Source organism: Vigna radiata, chromosome 11 (assembly GCF_000741045.1).
Source record: "Vigna radiata var. radiata cultivar VC1973A chromosome 11, Vradiata_ver6, whole genome shotgun sequence".
Taxonomy (NCBI): domain Eukaryota; kingdom Viridiplantae; phylum Streptophyta; class Magnoliopsida; order Fabales; family Fabaceae; genus Vigna; species Vigna radiata.
Window position 1 is genome coordinate 8611338 of NC_028361.1, and position 20215 is coordinate 8631552.

A 20215-nucleotide genomic window follows, 5' to 3' on the forward strand; every position below is an offset into this window, starting at 1 on the left:
AATAAAATTCCATTTAGTTATTAAAACTGTACCTAATACTTTGTTGCCAAGTATGCACCACTTAAGTGATATTTTTCTCAGACATTACATTAATCATATAACCTTGACACATAATATTGAAGTCCAAAACATACATCAAATTGGAACAAAGAATATTACACCAGTTAATCCACGACATATTACCAATCTCCAAACTATAGTAAAGCCACTAATAGAGTAATATAACATCTAAAATACACCAAATCGAAATAATATTGCAAATAAGCATCTCTATTATCAGTTGTATAAACTCAATACAGCCAAATGAGGCAATCCCCAGACTATGTAAAATCTTTATATTGACTCAAAGTATAACAAACGCAATATTGGGAACAAATGCAAAATGAAATTGACAGACCCACTGTCCCCCATAAAAACAAGACAACAAATACAATTTTGCTTTTCTTTTCTATCTGAACATCAGAAGAGTAAAGTGATATAGAGACCCCAACATTCAATGCTTCAATCACTGAGTTCATCATCAATGTCAGAAGCGTTCATTCTTGCAGATGCTAGCTTGGCCCACTGCACGATCTTTTCAGCCTCGCGACTAACCTTCTCTTCTTCCTTCATCGCCTTCTTCAACATCTTCTGCTGCTCTTTTATGGAGAAGCTTCCCAATGAAGACAAAATCTCATCATCCCAATTCTCCTTATTTTTCTTCTTCTGCTCCTTCTTCTTGGGAGAGCACCACAAACACCCCCTCCTCCGAGGAGGAGAAGGAGAAGGGGAACTTGAAGACTGCAAAGGAGAGTGCTGTTTGGAACCATCCTTTTGCGCCGGTTTGAAAATGGAAGACATGGAACTTTTCTCAGAGGAAGAAGGGGTAAAAGGAGGCGAAGAAACAGACTCATCTTTAGGTTTTTCTTCCACTCCCTTTTTGTCATGAGAAGAAGTGTACCCAGAATCTGGGTTCTGTTTGGAGGGCGAAAAATTGAAACTTGCCTCGTTTCTTGAAGTGGGGGTGGGAAATGTGCGAGCTTTGGTTGGTGGGAAGGATTTGAGGTTGCGGAAACGAGTTTCGAGGTGGGAAGGGAGGACGGAGTTGGTGATTCCGGCGCAGTTGATGGCGGAGAGTTGGTCCAACACGCATGCATCTTGGGCCAGTGAGATAATTTCTTCTATGGCTGACTCGTTGTCGGTGTCGGAGAAGTCGTAGAAACCCATGTTTTGTTGGGAATGCACTGTGAGTGTTGTTGTGTAAAGTCTGTGTGAAATGGAAAAGAGGAAGAAGAGAGACAGTAACAAGAGCGTGACGAGGTTCAGTTTCCAACGGCTAATTGGGCCGTTTTGGAGAGTGGGGCCACGCGCGTATTTTGGAGACCCACTACTTCACGTAGTGCCTGTAAATACGGACACGTGGCATATTTTTCTCCTGAATACTATAACTTGTTTATTTTTTTTTATCTCATTTTACTTCTTACAGTAATGAAATTAAAAAAGTATTTATGTTAATTACAGATATAATGAGTAATTATATTGAACAGTTAATGTGATTAAATTGATGAGTTATGATTTAATTGACAAAACTTAGATTTATATATTGTTGGTACTATTTTCTATCTCGATCTACAGTTTCATTTTCTAATTGATGATATATTTGATGAATTTGTTGTACAGTTTTACTACTTCAACGAAAAATTTTGTTCCATTTCCTAAAATTGTAAATTTAATAAAATTCCTAAAATTTTAAATTTAATAAATAGGGACTCAAGTGAAGAGGAAAACACCTACTTCAAAGACACATCTATATTAGTAAATTAAAGTGTGAAATATATTAATCTTTGGTATGTATACTTTTTTTGGAGATAAAAATGTAATGTTCATGGTGAAAAAAATGTAATTTATTTAAAAAAAATGAAAATTTGACATTATTCTTTGGTAAAATAAGGAAATATATAAAATAGTAAATATAATAAGAAATATAGAAGGAAGTAAGAGGAAATATAAAATTAGAGTGGATGTAAAATTAGAGTTATAAAACAGTAGAAATGGTGATGGAGAATAAAGTAGAATTACAGTGAGTGTATTATTTACTATATCACAGTTTACTTCATTTAGAAATATCTCTACCATAAAATTAAAACAATTATTTGAACAAATTTAAAAATGTTATCATTAATTAAATATCACTGATATTCTGAATATTTTCTTCTGAATATCTCTAATTAAATATACCTTAATTTTATCATTAATTAAATATCTATACCTTAATTTTTTTTAAAAGGTACCTTTACTTTATCACTGATATTCTGAATATTTTCTTCTAATATTCTCAATCATTTTTTTAAATACTATCAAAACTCAAAATAAAGTTTCAATGAAAGATTTTTTTTTCTTCATAAAATTTTTAAATTATTTTCCTCTAATTTTAAAAAATTATATGATCAAAATGATAAACTAGGGAAAACACCTCTCTAACCTTTAATTTTAGGAAGAAAAATATAATTTTATCGTCATTATTTATTGGTATTATAGTTTTGATGTTGTTTTAAATTCTTTTTAATTATTATTAGTACAGTAAGGTTATCTATTTCTCAACTTTACTTCTTCTCTTAAAAATATCCACATTTTTAATTAATTATTTAGTTTTAAATATATTAATTTTCAAATTTGTTAATTGAAAATTTTCACACATATCTCACATCAAAACCAAAAGTAAATAAAAAAATGTTCAACTATTTTTTAACTTAAAAATTAACTAAATATCTAAAAATTATTGACTGTCACACTTTATTTTCATATTAGTTACTTTGTCGAACTAAAATATGATTGCAGGAAATAATTTTAAGTTTAAGATTAATTATTTATTTTAAATAAAATAAATATGCATTTCACTTTTATTTAAGTAGGCTTTATTTTAATTTAAAGTAGGTCTCATCCTTTCATATTATCCATAAAACTCTCTTATAACTTTCTTATTAAAATTACATTTTTATAAAATTTCCTTAAACCTTAATTTATTTAAATTAAATTATATAAATATTTTTAAGGACTTAAGCCCCTCATCTTAAATTTAAAATATCATTAATTTAAAGTTAAAACCATTTAGGCGTCTCTATTTTTGTAAGGTATTTCCAATTTGGTCCCCTTCTTTTAAACATTTTCAATTGAGTCCATATAAGTGTTAATTTGAAACAAATTAGCCCCTGCCGTTAAGAATTGTTAACAGTGTTAAAATTGTGCAGAGATGAGTAGATGACGTGGTTAAAATTCTCCTTTTGAAGTGTTAAAATTGTGCAGAGGTGTTAAAATTGTGTAGAGGAGAATTTTAACCACGTCATCTACCTACCTCTGCACAATTTTAACACCGTTAACGACTTTTAACGGCAGACACTAATTTGTTTGAAATTAGCACTTATAAGAACTCAATTACGAAGGTTAAAAAAAAAAAGACCAAATTGAGAATAAATTACAAAAATAGGGACGGCTAGATGGTTTTAACCATAATTTAAAAAGTAATCCAATTCCATTTAGATGGTTTTAACCATAATTTAAAAAGTAATCCAATTCCATTGAAAGAATACTATTCAATTTCTAAAAATCAAATTGCTTCAAATGGGTCCCAACATCTCACCGACTACCACATATGAATCAACCAAAACCAACACATTCTTCAAAGAACACCTCATCTCAACAACTCCACAGATTTTCACATTCTTCAATCATCTGAATTTTGATTAGTTATTGAAAAAATTGTGTCATCCGAAGAATTTGATAATGGAATCAGGATGTTGCTTTTGCTTCTTCTCGAGCAAGAAGAGTGTTGTTGTTGGAAGGAATGGCAGAAGCAGTTCAGAAGAGGTTCAGTGGGGAAAGAATGATGAGATGCTATCTGACAGAAGCACGTTTTCTGTGAAAGAACAAGAAAAGAGGTTGAAGAAAGCTTTGGAAGAGGAAGAAAAGGTTAGCAAGGAAGCAGAGAGGGTTGTCCAATGGGTCAAGCACGAATCTGCAAAAATTCATCTTTCTGCAGTCAAATCAGTTCTTAATGAACCTCAAAAAGAATCAAATGTTGTGTAAAACATTATTGTCACTTTCTTTTGAGAAATTATTGTATATGTTTCATAGTATTATGGGTGGCTTCCTTTTCATTTTAGATCAATTTTTGTGTCAAGTTGAAATTGGATCATTTAATAATTTCTGGTTTCTTTAGCTTCAAGTTATGAATCATTGGTATTGTTGAAGAAGATATGCCTGTTGACCTTGTCCACAAAGGACTGTGTTGGACTTTTCAAGAAAAAAATCTATATGCATCAAGAATTCAAATTACAATTTTATACATGGAAAATGATATTTTGACATCATTTTTACACCATTTTGACAATGCACACGTGTTAAAATATGGTTGGAAGATTTCAAATTAAAAAAAAAACTTTGGTTTTTTTCTTCCAAATATGTCCCTAGCTCAGCTTTTTTTAATTTGAAACCGTTCAACCACATTTTGACACGTGCGCAGTGTCAAAATGATGTCAAAAATTGGTGTCAAAATATCATTTTCCTTCATACATACTTATTGCTCAAAGTAAGAAAGATTAAAAGAGATACTATCTTAATTTCTCTATCTTTGAAATCCTTTTTTACTTGCTAGTATAGTGATTTTATAGTTAGTGTATTGAGAATTCGGCTTATTGTGTGGTAAATTGAATTTATAATCCATATATAAAATTTAAATATTAAATCATATCAAAAAATAAAATTTTCAAATGTTTTTTTATTTTTAAATTATTTAGATTACATTGTATTTTTGTAATTTTAAATTGTATTTGAAGTTTAATATATTTTTTATTAAATTTTCTTTAAATTTCAATAAAAAAAATTATAATTCTTATTTTGGGATTGAAAGAAAAAACTTTATTTAGCAACTCTTATAGTCTATGATATTAATGATTCAAATGTATATATTAATTGTATTTTAACATCAAACGTATACATTGACTTTTGTTTATTTTTAATTTTTCTTTTTCTTTATAATTATTAAAACGAGACATTTTAAAATTTAAATAATGTTATAGATAAAATAAAGAAAAAATAGCAAAAAAAAAAAAAGGAAAAGAAAGGAGATACATGATATTTTAGTTAACACTCAATTTTGTTTGGAAAAATATGAGAAAATGAAAAGAAAGAACATTATGTAGATGTAAAACTTCTCCCTGTGTTAAAGACACATCATACCTATTAACTATATTCCACGTCATGGAAAAAATGCAACACATTGCTGTGACAAATCTACGACCAATTTGGTTTGGATAATGATTAAAAATAAAGAAAATCTAACACAAAGAAAAAGAAAAGTACAAAAGCAAAAGATAAACTATTACCAACTTGGCAGAATAAACTTTATATTTTGATTTATCTTGATAAAATTCAGTGTTATCACATTACAAAATTAAGATTCCTTTTTCTTTATGTGTTTTTTCTTTTCTTGACCTTTTTTAATTTTTAAAATTTTATTTATTTGTGAATTCGATTTGATTTTTTGAAAATTTAATTTGATAATAATAAAATGGACATAAAAGTTAAGTGTGTAATTTTTATTTTGACCTTTAAATCTACAGCTGTGAAAATTTAATCTTTAAAAATATCATGATGAAGGTAATTTTAGTTCTTAATTATTGACACGTTAATGCATTGTGAGTGACAACATAACGTATTTATCGTTCTATCATATCATTTGTTACTAAGTCTCATGTCATCAGTTAGATGTAAATAAATACATTTTCTTTTTAGAAAATGGACTATAAACTATTAAAAGAACTAAAATTCCAATAATTTTCAAATGTGGGTTTGTTTAGAGAGTAAAATAACACCATCATAAAACTATAAGATTAAAACGTTGATTTAAGTTTTTTTTAAGGGTATAATTTTCTTAATTATACCTTACAAATACAAAAGACCAACTAATTGAGTTAGTGTTACTTCTAGATTAACATGTGGTATTATATTAAATTCAAAGATCATAATTTTGCCGATAACATGTGTTTAACTCTTTTGTTGGAAAGGGAGGGTGCTATCTTTTACTGTGCAACTCAAGTTTTATCTCATAATTAACAAAAGAAAGATGAACACTAATATATTAGTAAAAGTTTGAGAAACAAATTCAAATGTTAAATTTATATAAGAATGTTCTTATTGGTTTATATTCGACCGATCGGATAAAATGACATACTAGCTTGGAAGGACCGATGGATCAACGTGCAAAAAAGAGTTCTGTAACCATTCGGTTTCGACAACTGTTGAACATAGTTAATATGTAATTAATATGACAACAACTATTGATGATCATTAAGAAGTAAATTAATTGGTTAATTCTTATAAACTTTATGAATAGAAGTTTAATTTCCAGATAAACTCACTTTTTTCCTTAACTAAACTACTTAAGACCTCGAGAGAAAGATTCTGATTTGAACATTGGAGTGTATTTTGCAGATCACCCCATACAACGATCGATGATCAAAACACATAGCAGAGCGAATGTTCGACAAAACAGAAACTTCACACAGACGGTATCCTCGTCCCATTTTAGCAGGAACAAAGAACAATATGTTAATATACATCTTTTTTAAAATATTTTTCATAGATTCTGATTTGAACATCAAGATATATTCTACAGGTCACCCCATACAACGATCGATGATCAGAACACATAGCAAAGCGAATCTTCAACAAAACAAGAACTTCACAGACGCGGTATCCTCGTCCTATTTCAGCGTGAACAAAGAACAATATGTTAATATACATCTTTTTTAAAACATTTATCATAGAGTACGTGTTATTTTTTGAGAACGTAGCATACTTAGGTGTATACCTCATTCACTACCTAGTTTTCTCTTTTATTATAATATTGACTTTTTTGACCAGCTTGTCGTATATCTTATCCAGCACTTCAACATGCAACTGCTCCTCTTCACATTAATTGTTTGTATTTCTGAATGAAGACACAAATTGATGTCACTCCCTTCGTCACTGTTCTCATTTATACGTTACTTAGGTTACCAAATCATTATATATATACTCTATTCAATTACATTCATTAACTTTTCTTAATCTCACCTATTAACATAAATTATGCATCAAAGTTAGAACACCATAATATTCTCCTCATGGAACAGATAAGCTTCTATCTTATCTGAATTATTATACATCATAATTAAATGAATCCTTACGCTACCTGGAAATTATAGTAACTCCTAATTATCATAGTTAACTTCACTCATATAGTGCATTCGAGATATTATATTATATTATATATATATATATATATATATATATTATACTGTAGGACTGGAGGGCACGTGACGAGTTACCAAGGATGTCCGGTTAACACTATCAGCTTATGCATAAAATCCTCGTGCCAGCAACATGTTAACTTTATCTGTATCGTTCCAATTCAGTATCCACGACGAGTCCAACGTCTTAGGTAGACTGTCCGGCCAAAGTCAAAGATCAGAGCCTCAGGATTAAGGTAAAATGTGATTAGGGATTTTGGACCAGTATTAGACTGTGATTAAGATTTTGCTAATCAAAACTCATGATAAAAACTATAAATAAAGGTTAAAGGTATGAGATAGTGAATACCTTTGGCAGGTACCGGGCCGAATGTATTATGCATGTATGTATATTTGTTACATTACTCGAAACAATTAAGGAAAGGAAAAGGAAGGTGTCTGGCGTGGACCTATAGTAATACTACGTACAAAAAGACATTGGAGTATTGTGCATGAAGACACGACAAAGATGACAAATTAGAGAACAAAACAAGTTATACATAAGTAAACAAACTTATAATAATGTCTGCAAAACTTACCAGAGTGGTTAGAGCAGTTGAGGAAAGAATATCTTTTCCTAAGTCTCCATCAAATGTAAGAAAACTTTAGCATATATTGTACAATATTCTTGGTACATATATTTTGCAGAACATCAGAATTCTTTCTCACAAGACCTTAACTTAGGAAATGAAGGAACCATCAAAGGCATGGAGACCCTTCACTGCAAATTGCTGCTCCACAGAGGATCAAACCGTGTTCAAGAACTTCAGCAGGTGCAAGCCTTCACGTTCTGATTTGTCAAAGAACATTGCTCCTTTGCCATCGTTCAGGAGGCTCTCCTTCTCCGATCTCAGTCGTTCCTCGTCTGTGCGAATCAATGAGGATCTTGCACAGTCTTTTGGCTCGGATTTGTTTGATTTTCAGCTGAGTGAGCTCCGTGCCATAACTCAGAATTTCAGCAGCAACTTCTTGCTGGGAGAAGGAGGGTTTGGAACTGTGCATAAGGGCTACGTAGATGATCATCTCAGGCTTGGTTTGAAGGCACAACCTGTTGCTGTCAAGCTTCTTGACATTGAAGGCTTGCAAGGACACCGTGAATGGCTGGTGAATATCACATTTATTCTTCATTAACTATTATAGGATTATGTTTTTACATGAGAAATTGAAATTCTTTTCACTCTTAAACTTAATTCATTACTATTATTACAGTTCATTAGTAAATCTTATTTAACCCATTATTATATAATTATCTTAAACACCACTCTTCAATTACAAGTTTAATTTTTAGTGGTGTTTCATCTTTTCTTTCACCAGATTCAATTTGAATATTAACTGGCTTGAGGAAAAAAGAAACCTTTAATATATTCATGTAATTAAATTTACAAGTCATTATCAGGGTCGTTTAATTTTGGTGGTGTAGTTGTTGGAATCAGAATCTTTGGCTATTTATTTTTTGAATGAGTGTGATGCAACTAGTGGGAGTTGACTAAATCCTTCATACACTCATCTGATTGGGCATCCAAAGAGAAAAGTCAGGGAATTTTATACTAGCTTACAAGACTTTAGCATTGTCCTGCACTATTATTATATAATTTTTGTGTTCATATTTTATTATTTTGATTCTTGGAAGGATGGATGCAAGTCAATCCCTTATAGTACAAGAAAAGTTAATTAAATTAGTATATATACTGTAATGTAGTAGTTTTGCAACGACCTTTATTTATTATATTTGAGAGAAACTAGAGTAAAGAACAAGGATTATCCTATCAGATGTCAGAAATGCATGGGACAATTTTGTTAAGTTCTTTGTTTTTATTTTTAATTTATCAGTTTTCCATCAATAGTGAAAAAAATTGAACTGTTTTGTATTTATTTTTATATTGAAATTTGGGGAATGAACCACTTATAAATGAATAATTGCATTGGATTGCAGGCAGAAGTGATTTTTCTTGGGCAGTTAAGACACCCCAATTTGGTTAAGTTGATTGGGTATTGTTGTGAAGATGAAGAACGATTACTTGTCTATGAATTCATGCCACGAGGAAGTTTGGAGAATCACCTCTTCAGAAGTATGCATCAAAATCCTTGTACATTTTTAGCTTGTTTGATTTTCACTTGTTACTATGTTCTGTTTTCTAGAACAGTTTACTTAGCAAACAATTTATCATCCAAATTCTGTTAAATTATGAAAATTGTTTCCAATACAAGTATTTAAAAAACAAAACTACAGAAACAACTGGGAGATGTTTTTTAATCTCTTCAAGTCCTCTCTGTTCTTATGCTGAAGAGACAAAGTCATAGAAAACAGAAATGTGTTCATTTGATAGGACAGAATACTTGCAATTGTGTTGAGGTAACAAAGAAATTTTAGAAAGTAGAAATTTGTTTCTGAAAACATAAACAAACAATGAGTTACTCAGTTACTTACTGCATGTAATTGCAGGGCTAACCTCAATTCCATGGGGGACAAGATTAAAAATTGCAATAGGTGCTGCTAAAGGCCTTTCCTTCTTGCATGGAGCTGAGAAACCAGTCATTTATAGAGACTTCAAGACTTCCAATGTTTTGCTTGATTCAGTACGTGATCAACTACCAATCACTCTCTTTGTTATTGATTAAAACTGTAAAGTAACACAAGAAACTAAATCCAATGAGTTTTTATGCATCATCTGCTTCTGTTTAAAATAGGAGTTCACAGCGAAATTGTCAGATTTTGGACTTGCTAAAATGGGGCCAGAGGGATCCAACACACATGTTTCAACCAGAGTAATGGGCACTTATGGATATGCAGCACCAGAATACATCTCAACAGGTAGGACTAATAAATCTAATCTGTACCTATTTTCTGGCATGTTTATTACTTCCATAACGAGAAAAAAAAATGGAATTCAACTAATAACTGCTTCCAATTGGGGATAGATGATTATATGATTTACAATCATGACCAATCTCCATATGACATGTTGGTAATTCTTTTTGGAAAATTGAAAATGTTTGTGTCACATGAAAATCCATGGGATAAATCAGTCATATTGCATGTTCATTATTTTCAAGAAGATTAGTATTAAGAAGTGGACTTTAAGTTTAATTTAATTTTACAAAATCGATTTATAAGATGAGATTTGTATTCACTTTTATATTGTGAATTTGACTTATTTCTAATCGATGTAGGATTTCCAACAATTATTTCCGGTGTTTGATAATGTACTTTTTGGTAATGAGAACTAAGTTTCATGTGGAGATTGATCAAACCATGTGGAACCAACCATGTAATAGTTTATTATGAAATTTGGTATGTTTTGCAGATTTTAATGCAACATATGATTGTTTACAGGGCATTTAACAACCAAAAGTGATGTCTACAGCTTTGGGGTAGTCCTGCTAGAACTGCTGACAGGAAGAAGAGCAACAGACAAAACAAGACCAAAGACTGAGCAAAACCTTGTGGATTGGTCAAAACCTTACTTGAGTAGCAGTAGGAGGTTGAGGTACATTGTCGATCCAAGGCTTGCAGGCCAATATTCTGTGAAGGGTGCAAAGGAAATTGCCCGTTTGGCATTGCAATGCATAAGTTTGAATCCTAAAGACAGACCAAGAATGCCAATGATTGTTGAAACTCTTGAAGGCTTACAACAGTACAAGGACATGGCTGTTACCAGCGGACACTGGCCAGTGTCACAAAAATCTACTAGGAATAAAGTCTCCAACAATAAGACGAATATGAACACTAGAGCCGGTGCAAACCACAAGCAACCATCACCAGTTCTGAGCAAAAAAACTTGATCGCTACCTTTTAGAAGATTGGTTTTTAATTAAGTATCATGTGGTGTAAGAGTAATTATCAAGCCACCCTATATATATGTAATTAAATGTATAAAACATAAATGCAATATATATTGAGTGTAGATTAAAATCTTCCTTTGACAGTTCAGATTTCTTAACCCGTCAAAATGAATATCAGCTAGCTTTTTAAATCAACTGAAAACATAACTAATTTCTTCAAGTTAAAGCTTTTCCATGTGATTTACAGATCAAGGGAGATTCCAAGAGCATGTAAATGTTATATACTCAATGTTATATGCAATGCTTGAGAAGAAAAACAACCAAGCCAGAAAGATGAGTAAATTTTCAAATGTTTTAGGACGGGGCAAATCCTACAATTACGTCACATGATTTGACTAGCATTAATATATTCCAAAATTGGAGAGAAGGGACCAAATTATGTAAGCAAATTGCAATAACCCATTAGGCTCAGCGGCTCTCCAGGAAGCACATGTCACAAATCTAATATAAAAATAGGCTTCTTTACAGAGTTGATTGAGTGATAATGATAGAAAGTTAAAATGATAAAATAAAATGCTATTTGCATGATAATTATAAGAGTATAACAACTTCTATGACACAGGATCCACCCCACTTTTTTACTAGGATATGCTATTCAAGTGATGTAGAAAAATTAACGTGCAAAATTCTTAAGCTAGCTACTCTGCTTCAGTTTGTTTGGCATCAGAATATGAAAAATTCTAAATTACAGTAAGAACACGTTGTAAATTTATAATTAATCACAAGTTGTGGTTTCCTTCTTTCTACATAGGATAAAACTTAACCAGGAATTCAGCATGTTAATAATGACTCTAAATTTCTCTCAAGTCCATTCTGGCATGAGTGTGGATGTTAAATAAGGTTTCTGATTCGGAAACCTACGAAACCTCTGCCACATGAATCCCCTTTTTTCCCTCTAAAGGGGCGTGAGAAATGCAATTAAAGTAAAATCTAACTAAAAGGTTTATTGCATGCATACCTCCCCCACCCCATAGACCACAGTATTCAAAACATAAAAACAAAATCTATGTCCAAATTTTCAGAATTCCTTTAACAAATGGCCTTCAACAACAAATCCAAGAAGTCCAGTTCCCCTTCTAATTTTACTTTCTGTGTCACCCTTTTCTTCCTTGTCCTCTTCACCATACCAACATTTTTCCTCCTCCACACACCCACCACATGCACCACCCTTTCCAAAACCTGGTCAGGTGATCTTCTTTTAGCCGAATTCGCATGGAACAAACTCCCGTTTCTAGAACAGAACCCTTCACCCGTACCTCTCAAAGTCGCTGTCTTCTCTAGAAAATGGCCTATTGGAAGCACTCCTGGTGGCATGGAGCGCCATGCGTACACACTTCACACTGCTCTAGCTCAGCGGGGCCACAAGGTTCATATATTCACCTCTCCTCCACAAGAAGAAACCACTTCGACCTTTTGTTCAGACGCAACCGGTCACCAAGAAGATGTTAATGCTCCTTCTTCACCATTCATACATTGCCATGAGGGGGAGCCAGGCAAGTGGCGCTACAACAAAGCATGGGAACAGTTTCTGGAACAAAACCAGAAAGAACCCTTCGATGTTGTTCACTCAGAAAGTGTAGCACTTCCTCACTGGCTCGCTCACGACCTTCCAAACCTTGCAGTTTCGTGGCATGGCATAGCACTTGAGAGTTTGCAATCTAGCCTTTTCCAAGACTTAGCTCGTAGAATTGATGAACCTAGATCCCCGGATTTTGACAAAGGCTTATACGGGGTTCTCCCTAAGATTCTAAATGAGATAAGGTTCTTCAGAAACTATGCACACCATGTTGCTATCAGTGATAGTTGTGGTGAAATGTTAAGAGATGTGTACCAAATCCCCAGCAGAAGAGTGCATGTGATTCTTAATGGAGTTGATGAGGGTGACTTCAGAGAAGATGTGGAATTGGGAAAGGAATTTAGAACCAAAATTGGCATTCCAAGCAATGCTAGTTTAGTGCTTGGTGTCGCTGGAAGATTAGTTAGGGACAAAGGCCACCCTCTCCTTCATGAAGCATACTCTAGGCTAATAACAAAACATCCTAATGTGTATTTGATTGTAGCTGGCTCAGGACCATGGGAGAACCGATATAGGGATTTAGGAAATCAAGTTCTTGTTCTTGGATCCATGAGTCTTTCCATGCTACGAGCATTCTACAATGCCATTGACATTTTTGTCAATCCTACACTTAGACCACAAGGCCTTGATCTTACTCTGATGGAAGCCATGATGAGTGGGAAACCCCTTTTGGCATCAAGATTTCCAAGCATCAAAGGTAGTGTTGTGGTGGATGATGAATTTGGCTTTATGTTCTCTCCCAACGTGGAATCCCTCATGGAGGCACTTGAAGCAGTGGTGAAGGAAGGAAAGGTAAGGCTTGCAAGGAGGGGAAAGGCATGCCGTGAATATGCAGTTTCTATGTTTACAGCAACAAAGATGGCGTTGGCCTATGAGAGACTATTCCTGTGCATAAAAGAAGATAAATTTTGTAACTATCATTGAGGTGTAATCTTTTTCTTTCCATCATTGACTTATCTGCTTATGTTATTCAGACATCAGTAACAAAAAAATTTAATATTTGTCAATTTGAGATATTGTTTTGGTGATTAAAATTTCCTGTATCACTTTATCCGCGTTGTGGTTTGGAAGACCATATTCTATATATGATTATAATGTTACAGTGAACTTTTTACCTACCTGTACACGATATTACAGTAGGCTTAAAAAGGGAGCTATATATACTTTCTGATAATGAAGTCAGAAGGAAAAGTCGCAGGTACTTGTCTGGTTTGAAGAGTCTGTCTTTGTTTCAAGCCTTCTATCATTAGTAGTTAGCGTATCAGAGGAACTATGCAAGAACATAATTATGCCCCCAAGGCTACTATGAACTTCCAAAACACAATCACCACGAGGCTGAGTCAGCTAAATGAAGTTACTGACAGTGACTGAATTGGTCTGAATCAGAGTTCACCAAAACCCTTTAACCAAGAGGGCACCATAGGATTTGCCATCAACTATTCTATGGTTTCCATCTTTCACCGGTGTAATATGCTAAGACACAAGTTACTGCACCGAAATCCTCGAACGATGTCTCTCAAAATGATCATAGGCGTGTTTGGTTCTCAAGAACAACAGCACACTAGAAGCTAGTCCTAGGACAGACATTCCTCCCCACCACACAAATGTCCAAAAGTAGCACTTCCTTCCCATGCACACCAGTGTATCACCTGTGACTGAGTAAGCATTGGCATCGTAGATCGCTGCAGCCAGCAAACCATACAGAAGAGACCCAATTGGAATGTTCGTTATGAGAATGTTGTGATTGACACTCACACTGTTGGGTCCAAATAGTTCCGATGTAACTGCCACTGCTGCTGCGAAGATGAAACCGGAACTCAGACCAATCAGTGCAGTGCTAACTTTAAGTGCAGCTTCACTGTCTGATACAGCAAGCAATGTAAATGCAACTGGGGTTGGGAAAAGCCCAATGGCTAGCCATCCGGTTCTTGCAAAGTAGAACTTGCTGCAAATTTGGAAAAAATGCTATCATCATTACTGGAACAAACTTATATTACATAAAAAGATTCAATCCTTAATAAAGAGAATGCTAACAAAGTATATATTCAGAGAAAGAGTTCACCCAAAACATGATAGATACGATAGATAATGGTGAGAAAACACTTACTTTCGAATGTAGTCAGGTACAGCTGAAAGCAAGCGACCAAAGAAAGAAAATGATGAGTACAGAGTGACAAGGGTAGATATACTTGAACTCAGGCCTAAAGATTGAGCTATCTGTCCCAGATTGTTGCTGTAGACAAGACCAATTGTGCCACCACAGAAGTATGCAATATAATAGAGCCAGAAATCCACCCTCTGTACTACCTCTGCAGCGGTGTGCTCTTCTCCTAGCATTGCCAACTGATCCTGACCAAGCACCTTGTCACAGCCCACGTCACTGGTTTTTGCCCTCTGACCTCCATGCACGGATCCATTCTCACCCAACAGGCCGTGATCATCTCCATTGCTGAGATTGAGAGTACTGTTCTGACGGGAGAGGAGTTCTTTATGAAGCTCAAGATCATCAACATGAACAAGAATGAAGCCAGAGCCTTCCACCTGAAAGCTGGAATGGATGGCATTGTGAAACCAACCTCGAGCATAGATGGTGCCAGGGATGCATAGTGGGGATACGAGGAAAAAAATGGCCCCACCAAAGTAGATCCTCGAGGTGGCTTCGTCAGAAGTTGATGAGGCAAAAAGGAGGAGGTAAATTCCAGTGAAAATGGCGAGAAAGTTTAGTACTAGAAATATCACTGAGTTTCTGCGAGCAGCATCTGCAGATCTAGAGAGAGAGTCTAAAGGAGGTTGAAGAAGAATTGGGATTAGTGCTGCAAGGGAAGTGAGAAGAGGCACAAGGGCGTTCAAGAGAAGGTAGAGTGAATCAGATGAAGGGTCTATTGAATTGGCCGCAAGTGTGTAGAGTGCAGCACTCAAACCATTGAAACTCACTGTGAGTGACAATGCAAGGGGTCTGTTCACTGGAAAATTCCTAATGCAGAGAACAAAGCACACTGTGTTGAACCAACAGATGCTACAGCCACTCAACAAACTCAGAAGAAAGAACTGCCACACACAAAACAAACAGCTAATTAACCTGAGCAAAAATCAACACATGCAACTTTCTATACAGTACATCACAACTTTAAAATTTCGTGAGGTTTAATATTCCTTTGTAATTGATCGACAATAGTTTGGTTAAAGAAAATTTCCAAAGTTGTTTTCATTTCTCGTTTATGTGAGTAATTTCTTGTGCAGGTATAATGTTCCACTATCATATTTTCACACCCTTTATCTTAGTATTTGATAATCTTACTTTAGTAGTATAACAATATAGATAAGAATAAATAGTTTTATTATCATAATGTAATGTAAAATCGTTATCATTGTACAGGAGAAAGAGATTGTAAAAGCATCATTTTTGTAATATTTTCTGGTGTGTGGTACATGCAGACTAAGTGGCGTCCAGAAAAGAACCACGTCAAACGGGTATGTATGATTTAAAGTTGTAGCAATTGGGACCAGCAGAATGGACGGAGTTACAGTTGAGAAGTTGTGAAATGAAAGGACGTGTTTGGAAAAGACGACCACAAAACACAACTAAGCATAACATAACAACGATAATATAAAAGACTCATGGAGACAAATATGTCCTTTTCAGAAAGAAATATGTGGTCCGTTCAAAGCTCTTGTTTTTGAACTCCATTCAACACTATGACGAATCTTTCAAACTACCCAAAACTAAAATCTCTATTAGACGTTTCCTTGGAATGGAGTGTAGTGGACCGTAGTGATAAAAATGGCCCCAGCAGATTCCTGGTACCCTTCAACAAGTTTCATTAATTTTTATGTAATTTACTAGCTATTCATTAAAATCGGTCATTGATGATAATAGTTAGTGTTAATTAGTAAAAGACAACATAGGAGTTGAACACAAATTATTGAGATGTGTGAAAAAAGAGAAGATAGAAAAGCGAAGGCTTGGTGGCATGAGAAGGGACCCCAGAAATTGATGAAGTGTATGTACGTAAGGAAGGTGTGCACCACAAGGCCATCATCCATAACAAAGTGCTACTTGTCTGTCAAGGCCATAACTCTCAAACTCTTTCCATGCCTTGTTTTTTTGACTGCTAAGAAAATACATTTTCAAAATAATTTTTTTTAATTTTGTTTTTCTCATGTAGCATTGTTGCCAAAAGATTCTAGATAGCATATTACTCATCTCATCATATTTATAATCAAATTCTTCACTTTTAAAAACTGAATTCTTACTTCATTTTTTGAAAATGAGGTTTGAGAAATTTTAAAAGTTAAAATTAGAATACTTAAATAGTTAATAGTTTTCAATATTAATAGTATTTGGAATTTATTTTTACAATAATTTAAGTAAATTTTTTAATCAAATTAATATTGAGATTCTGTTAAAAAAATATCAAATCTATTTATTAACTTAATTATTTAACACATACATATTTAAGATATTAAATTTATTGTAATATCTTGTTTCTAGTAATTAATTGAGGTAGGATATATATTTTAAAGTGTAATAAATGTTTTAAAAATCCAATGAATAGATTTAGTTTTCGTCTAATGATATTTGTAAAATCTTTCATAGAAGTAAAATAATAAAGAATGTTTACAAAATATTTTAATGAATTAAATATTATTAGTTTAATTATGTAATATAAGCAATTGTATATTAAATTAAGATGTCATGTGTTTTTAATAAGATGACATGTTACAATTATCACTTTTAAGCACTATAGTATTTTTGAAAAATATAATATTTTAAGTTGTTATAAAAAGGTTTAGTTGAAAATAAAAATTGGAAATTTAAGTTATAATTTAAATTAATGTCTTAATTTGATACTGTAAATATCTATGAAAGCTTTTTGAATATGACAACCATTATCTCTCAGCATTGAAATAACTTAAATTTAAAATAAATATTAAAAACGTAAATATTATTTATTAAAATAATAAGCATCAATTCATGTTAAAAAACCAATACGAAGTACATAAATAAATTAATTAATAGTAAAAATTATATTAATAATTTAATTAGTATTGGTCAATTTAGTTTAATAGTTTATATAAAAAATATTATCAAATAAATAATTAAAAAAATCAGAAAAACTAAAATCAAGTTAAATCAAAGTTAGATTATTTAAAAGTCGAAGTCTGACCCTAATGAATAAATAGTATTATGTAGATAAATATTTTGAATAATAGATAGAAGTAAATTTTGTTTACCCCAATTGGGATAAAAATATTCGTTTTTTGTTTAGTGGAATTGGTAAAAAAATTATAGTTAAGATTGAATAAGGCAAAATAATGTATAGACATTAGGTCATATGATGTTGATGAAAAGAAAAAAAAAATAGAAATATATTTGTTGTATGCATGAAGGTGAGGGAAAAAGAGAAAACCAGGTAATAAGGCAAGGAGATGAGATTTTTGATGGCGAGCCACTGTAGGCCGTAGCCGAGGAGTCCCATGGCGGAGGCGATGAAGATGACGACGGAGAGCGGGAGACGAGTGAGGGCGAGGCCGGAGGACCAGCCGAAGACCTTGCCCATGTCGTTGGCGGTGGCGAGGTAGTTGAGTTTGATCTGAGAGATGTTGAGAAGGGATTTGAGGGAAGAGGAGTAGTCGGAGAAGTCGAAGTTTGTGCCGGTGAAGGCCTGAATCCAGATGGTCGCCACCAGGACCATCCACTTCCTAGATTGTCCGGTCATCGTCGTCACCACGTAAGACTATGTTTGTTTGCGTGCAATTCCTCCCTTATATAGGAACCGCTCCGCCACACAAATAATCAACACAAAAACTAAATCCCTTTCCAACCCCCTGTAAACATAAACACAGTTAACTAATTAGTTAATTAATTAATTCTCTCCCATTAACTGCTGCTCTTCATTCAAATATTTCATTCTAGTTATAAATACTAGAAGATAAGTAATTTAATAAGAATGACTGATAATAGAAATATAGGTGAGGGTTACTTTTAACGGAGCAACGGTGTAATTTTCAAGCAGTTACATATTTAGTACAATTATTTATTTATTTTAGGATTAAATATATTTTTAGTTTCTAAAATATTAAGTCATTTTTAGTCTGTTTTTCAAACTAAGATATATTTTGATCCTAAAATAATAGTTGTTCATAATTATAATTTTTTTGTTTTTAAAGAAATCATAATTTTTTGTCCTTCAAAACTAATCGCATTAAAAATAAACTGAGATGGCTAATAGTGATATCTCATGTCATTTTTTTTTTCTAACACTAGTCCATCTTTCTCAGCTCCTCTTCCTCCGACTCTAGCACAACCACCTCCGGCACCACCTCAAAGTAAGATGGTTTCCCAAAAGAGGCCTTACACTGTACCCACTCTCTTCTTCCTTCCTCATTTCTGTCATCGTCTTCTTCTCCACCAGAATCATTCTTAATACCGCTTCTCCCATTCACCCAGATCTCTACCTCTGCGTCCAACCTATTTCCCCTTCTTTTCCTCCTCCTCCACCACCACCACCTCCTCCTCCACCTCCTCCTTCTCCTCCGCCCCCACTCTCCTCCCCTGTCCCCACTCAAACCCTCACCGTCAGTTACACTGACAATATCACCGACGCTGAATCTGATGCCCGACCAATAACGGAAATAAATGAAATTGTTGGCGACAATGCAGCGTTGAATGTGAAGGAGTGCGATTTGTTCAGGAGAATGTGGGTGAGGGATGATAGCTACCCGATTTACCAACCGTGTTCGTGCCCTTACGTGGATGAGGCTTATGACTGCAAAGTTAATGGAAGGACTTACATGCTCTACACCAAATGGCGTTGGAAACTAGATGCGTGTGATCTTCCCATGTACTCTCTCTTGCATTTTCATTTTTTTCTACGCCTATTGCTAAAAAGGTTTAAGCTATTTTTGCTTGATTTTGGGATCGCATACAAACTGGAAAGAATTTATTGGGTCAATCCTTGATAAAAACTAACTCAAAGACAGTCTTTAGAGAGACCTTGAAAGAATTCGGGAACGTGGGTGAGGGATGATAGCTACCCGATTTACCAACTGGGTTCGTGCCCTTACGTCGATGAGGCTTATGACTGCAAAGTTGATGGAAGGACTGACACGCTCTACACCAAATGACGTTGGAAACCAGATGCATGTGATCTTCCCATGTACTCTCTCTGTTGCATTTTCATTTTTTTCTACGCCTGTTGCTGAAAGGGTTTCAGGTATTTTTGCTTGACTTTGGGGTCGCATACAAACTGGAAAGAATTTATTGGGTCCATCCTTGAGAAAAACTAAGTCAAAGACAGTCTTTAGAGAGACCTTGAATTTTTTTTTCAAACAATAACCACCCTTGGTTAATCTCATCAACAATTCTAAATAGGTAGGGGACTGAGTTTCACGGTGGCAGAGGTGAAGGACTTCAAGATCTGGTTCTAGAGGACGGTTGTGGGAAGGAAGAGACGGCTCGCGATCACGACAGAGGTGTTCGAGGTGG

General features: G+C 33.8%; 5 protein-coding genes across 5 annotated transcripts; 3 read left to right on the plus strand and 2 right to left on the minus strand.

Moving 5' to 3' along the window:
* Nucleotides 1–249: 249 nt before the first annotated feature.
* Nucleotides 250–1479, minus strand: LOC106776902. Its single transcript, XM_014664376.2, has one exon. The coding sequence runs from the start codon at nt 1204–1206 to the stop codon at nt 502–504; it is 705 nt and encodes a 234-aa protein (XP_014519862.1). The 5' UTR covers nt 1207–1479; the 3' UTR covers nt 250–501.
* Nucleotides 1480–3664: 2185 nt separating this feature from the next.
* Nucleotides 3665–4313, plus strand: LOC106776903. The gene has a single exon (XM_014664377.2). The coding sequence runs from the start codon at nt 3760–3762 to the stop codon at nt 4060–4062; it is 303 nt and encodes a 100-aa protein (XP_014519863.1). The 5' UTR covers nt 3665–3759; the 3' UTR covers nt 4063–4313.
* Nucleotides 4314–7966: 3653 nt separating this feature from the next.
* Nucleotides 7967–11214, plus strand: LOC106776900 (probable serine/threonine-protein kinase PBL15). Its single transcript, XM_014664372.2, has 5 exons — nt 7967–8411; nt 9241–9376; nt 9751–9884; nt 9996–10119; nt 10642–11214. The coding sequence occupies exons 1-5, from the start codon at nt 7995–7997 to the stop codon at nt 11088–11090; spliced, it is 1260 nt and encodes a 419-aa protein (XP_014519858.1). The 5' UTR covers nt 7967–7994; the 3' UTR covers nt 11091–11214.
* Nucleotides 11215–11499: 285 nt separating this feature from the next.
* On the plus strand, nt 11500–13680 carry LOC106776899. Its single transcript, XM_014664371.2, has one exon. The coding sequence runs from the start codon at nt 12187–12189 to the stop codon at nt 13648–13650; it is 1464 nt and encodes a 487-aa protein (XP_014519857.1). The 5' UTR covers nt 11500–12186; the 3' UTR covers nt 13651–13680.
* A 506-nt stretch (nt 13681–14186) lies between these two features.
* LOC106776897 (protein NUCLEAR FUSION DEFECTIVE 4) lies at nt 14187–18602 on the minus strand. Its single transcript, XM_014664369.2, has 3 exons — nt 18138–18602; nt 14834–15774; nt 14187–14671 (listed from the first exon to the last, which is right to left on the minus strand). The coding sequence occupies exons 1-3, from the start codon at nt 18444–18446 to the stop codon at nt 14212–14214; spliced, it is 1710 nt and encodes a 569-aa protein (XP_014519855.1). The 5' UTR covers nt 18447–18602; the 3' UTR covers nt 14187–14211.
* Between the last annotated feature and the right edge of the window lie 1613 nt (nt 18603–20215).

What these genes read in the sequence shown, in the direction of transcription:
- LOC106776903 (XM_014664377.2), top strand. Translation starts at nt 3,760, where the DNA reads ATGGAATCAGGATGTTGCTTTTGCTTCTTCTCGAGCAAGAAGAGTGTT.
- LOC106776900 (XM_014664372.2), top strand. Translation starts at nt 7,995, where the DNA reads ATGAAGGAACCATCAAAGGCATGGAGACCCTTCACTGCAAATTGCTGC. An exon ending in GGAGAATCACCTCTTCAGAA is followed by an intron (nt 9,377 to 9,750) that starts GTATGCATCAAA and finishes ATGTAATTGCAG; the next exon opens with GGCTAACCTCAATTCCATGG. An exon ending in ACCAGAATACATCTCAACAG is followed by an intron (nt 10,120 to 10,641) that starts GTAGGACTAATA and finishes GATTGTTTACAG; the next exon opens with GGCATTTAACAACCAAAAGT.
- LOC106776902 (XM_014664376.2), bottom strand. Translation starts at nt 1,206, where the DNA reads ATGGGTTTCTACGACTTCTCCGACACCGACAACGAGTCAGCCATAGAA.
- LOC106776899 (XM_014664371.2), top strand. Translation starts at nt 12,187, where the DNA reads ATGGCCTTCAACAACAAATCCAAGAAGTCCAGTTCCCCTTCTAATTTT.
- LOC106776897 (XM_014664369.2), bottom strand. Translation starts at nt 18,446, where the DNA reads ATGACCGGACAATCTAGGAAGTGGATGGTCCTGGTGGCGACCATCTGG. An exon ending in TCTCCTTGCCTTATTACCTG is followed by an intron (nt 15,775 to 18,137) that starts GTTTTCTCTTTT and finishes TGTGTGTGGCAG; the next exon opens with TTCTTTCTTCTGAGTTTGTT. An exon ending in GTACCTGACTACATTCGAAA is followed by an intron (nt 14,672 to 14,833) that starts GTAAGTGTTTTC and finishes CCAAATTTGCAG; the next exon opens with CAAGTTCTACTTTGCAAGAA.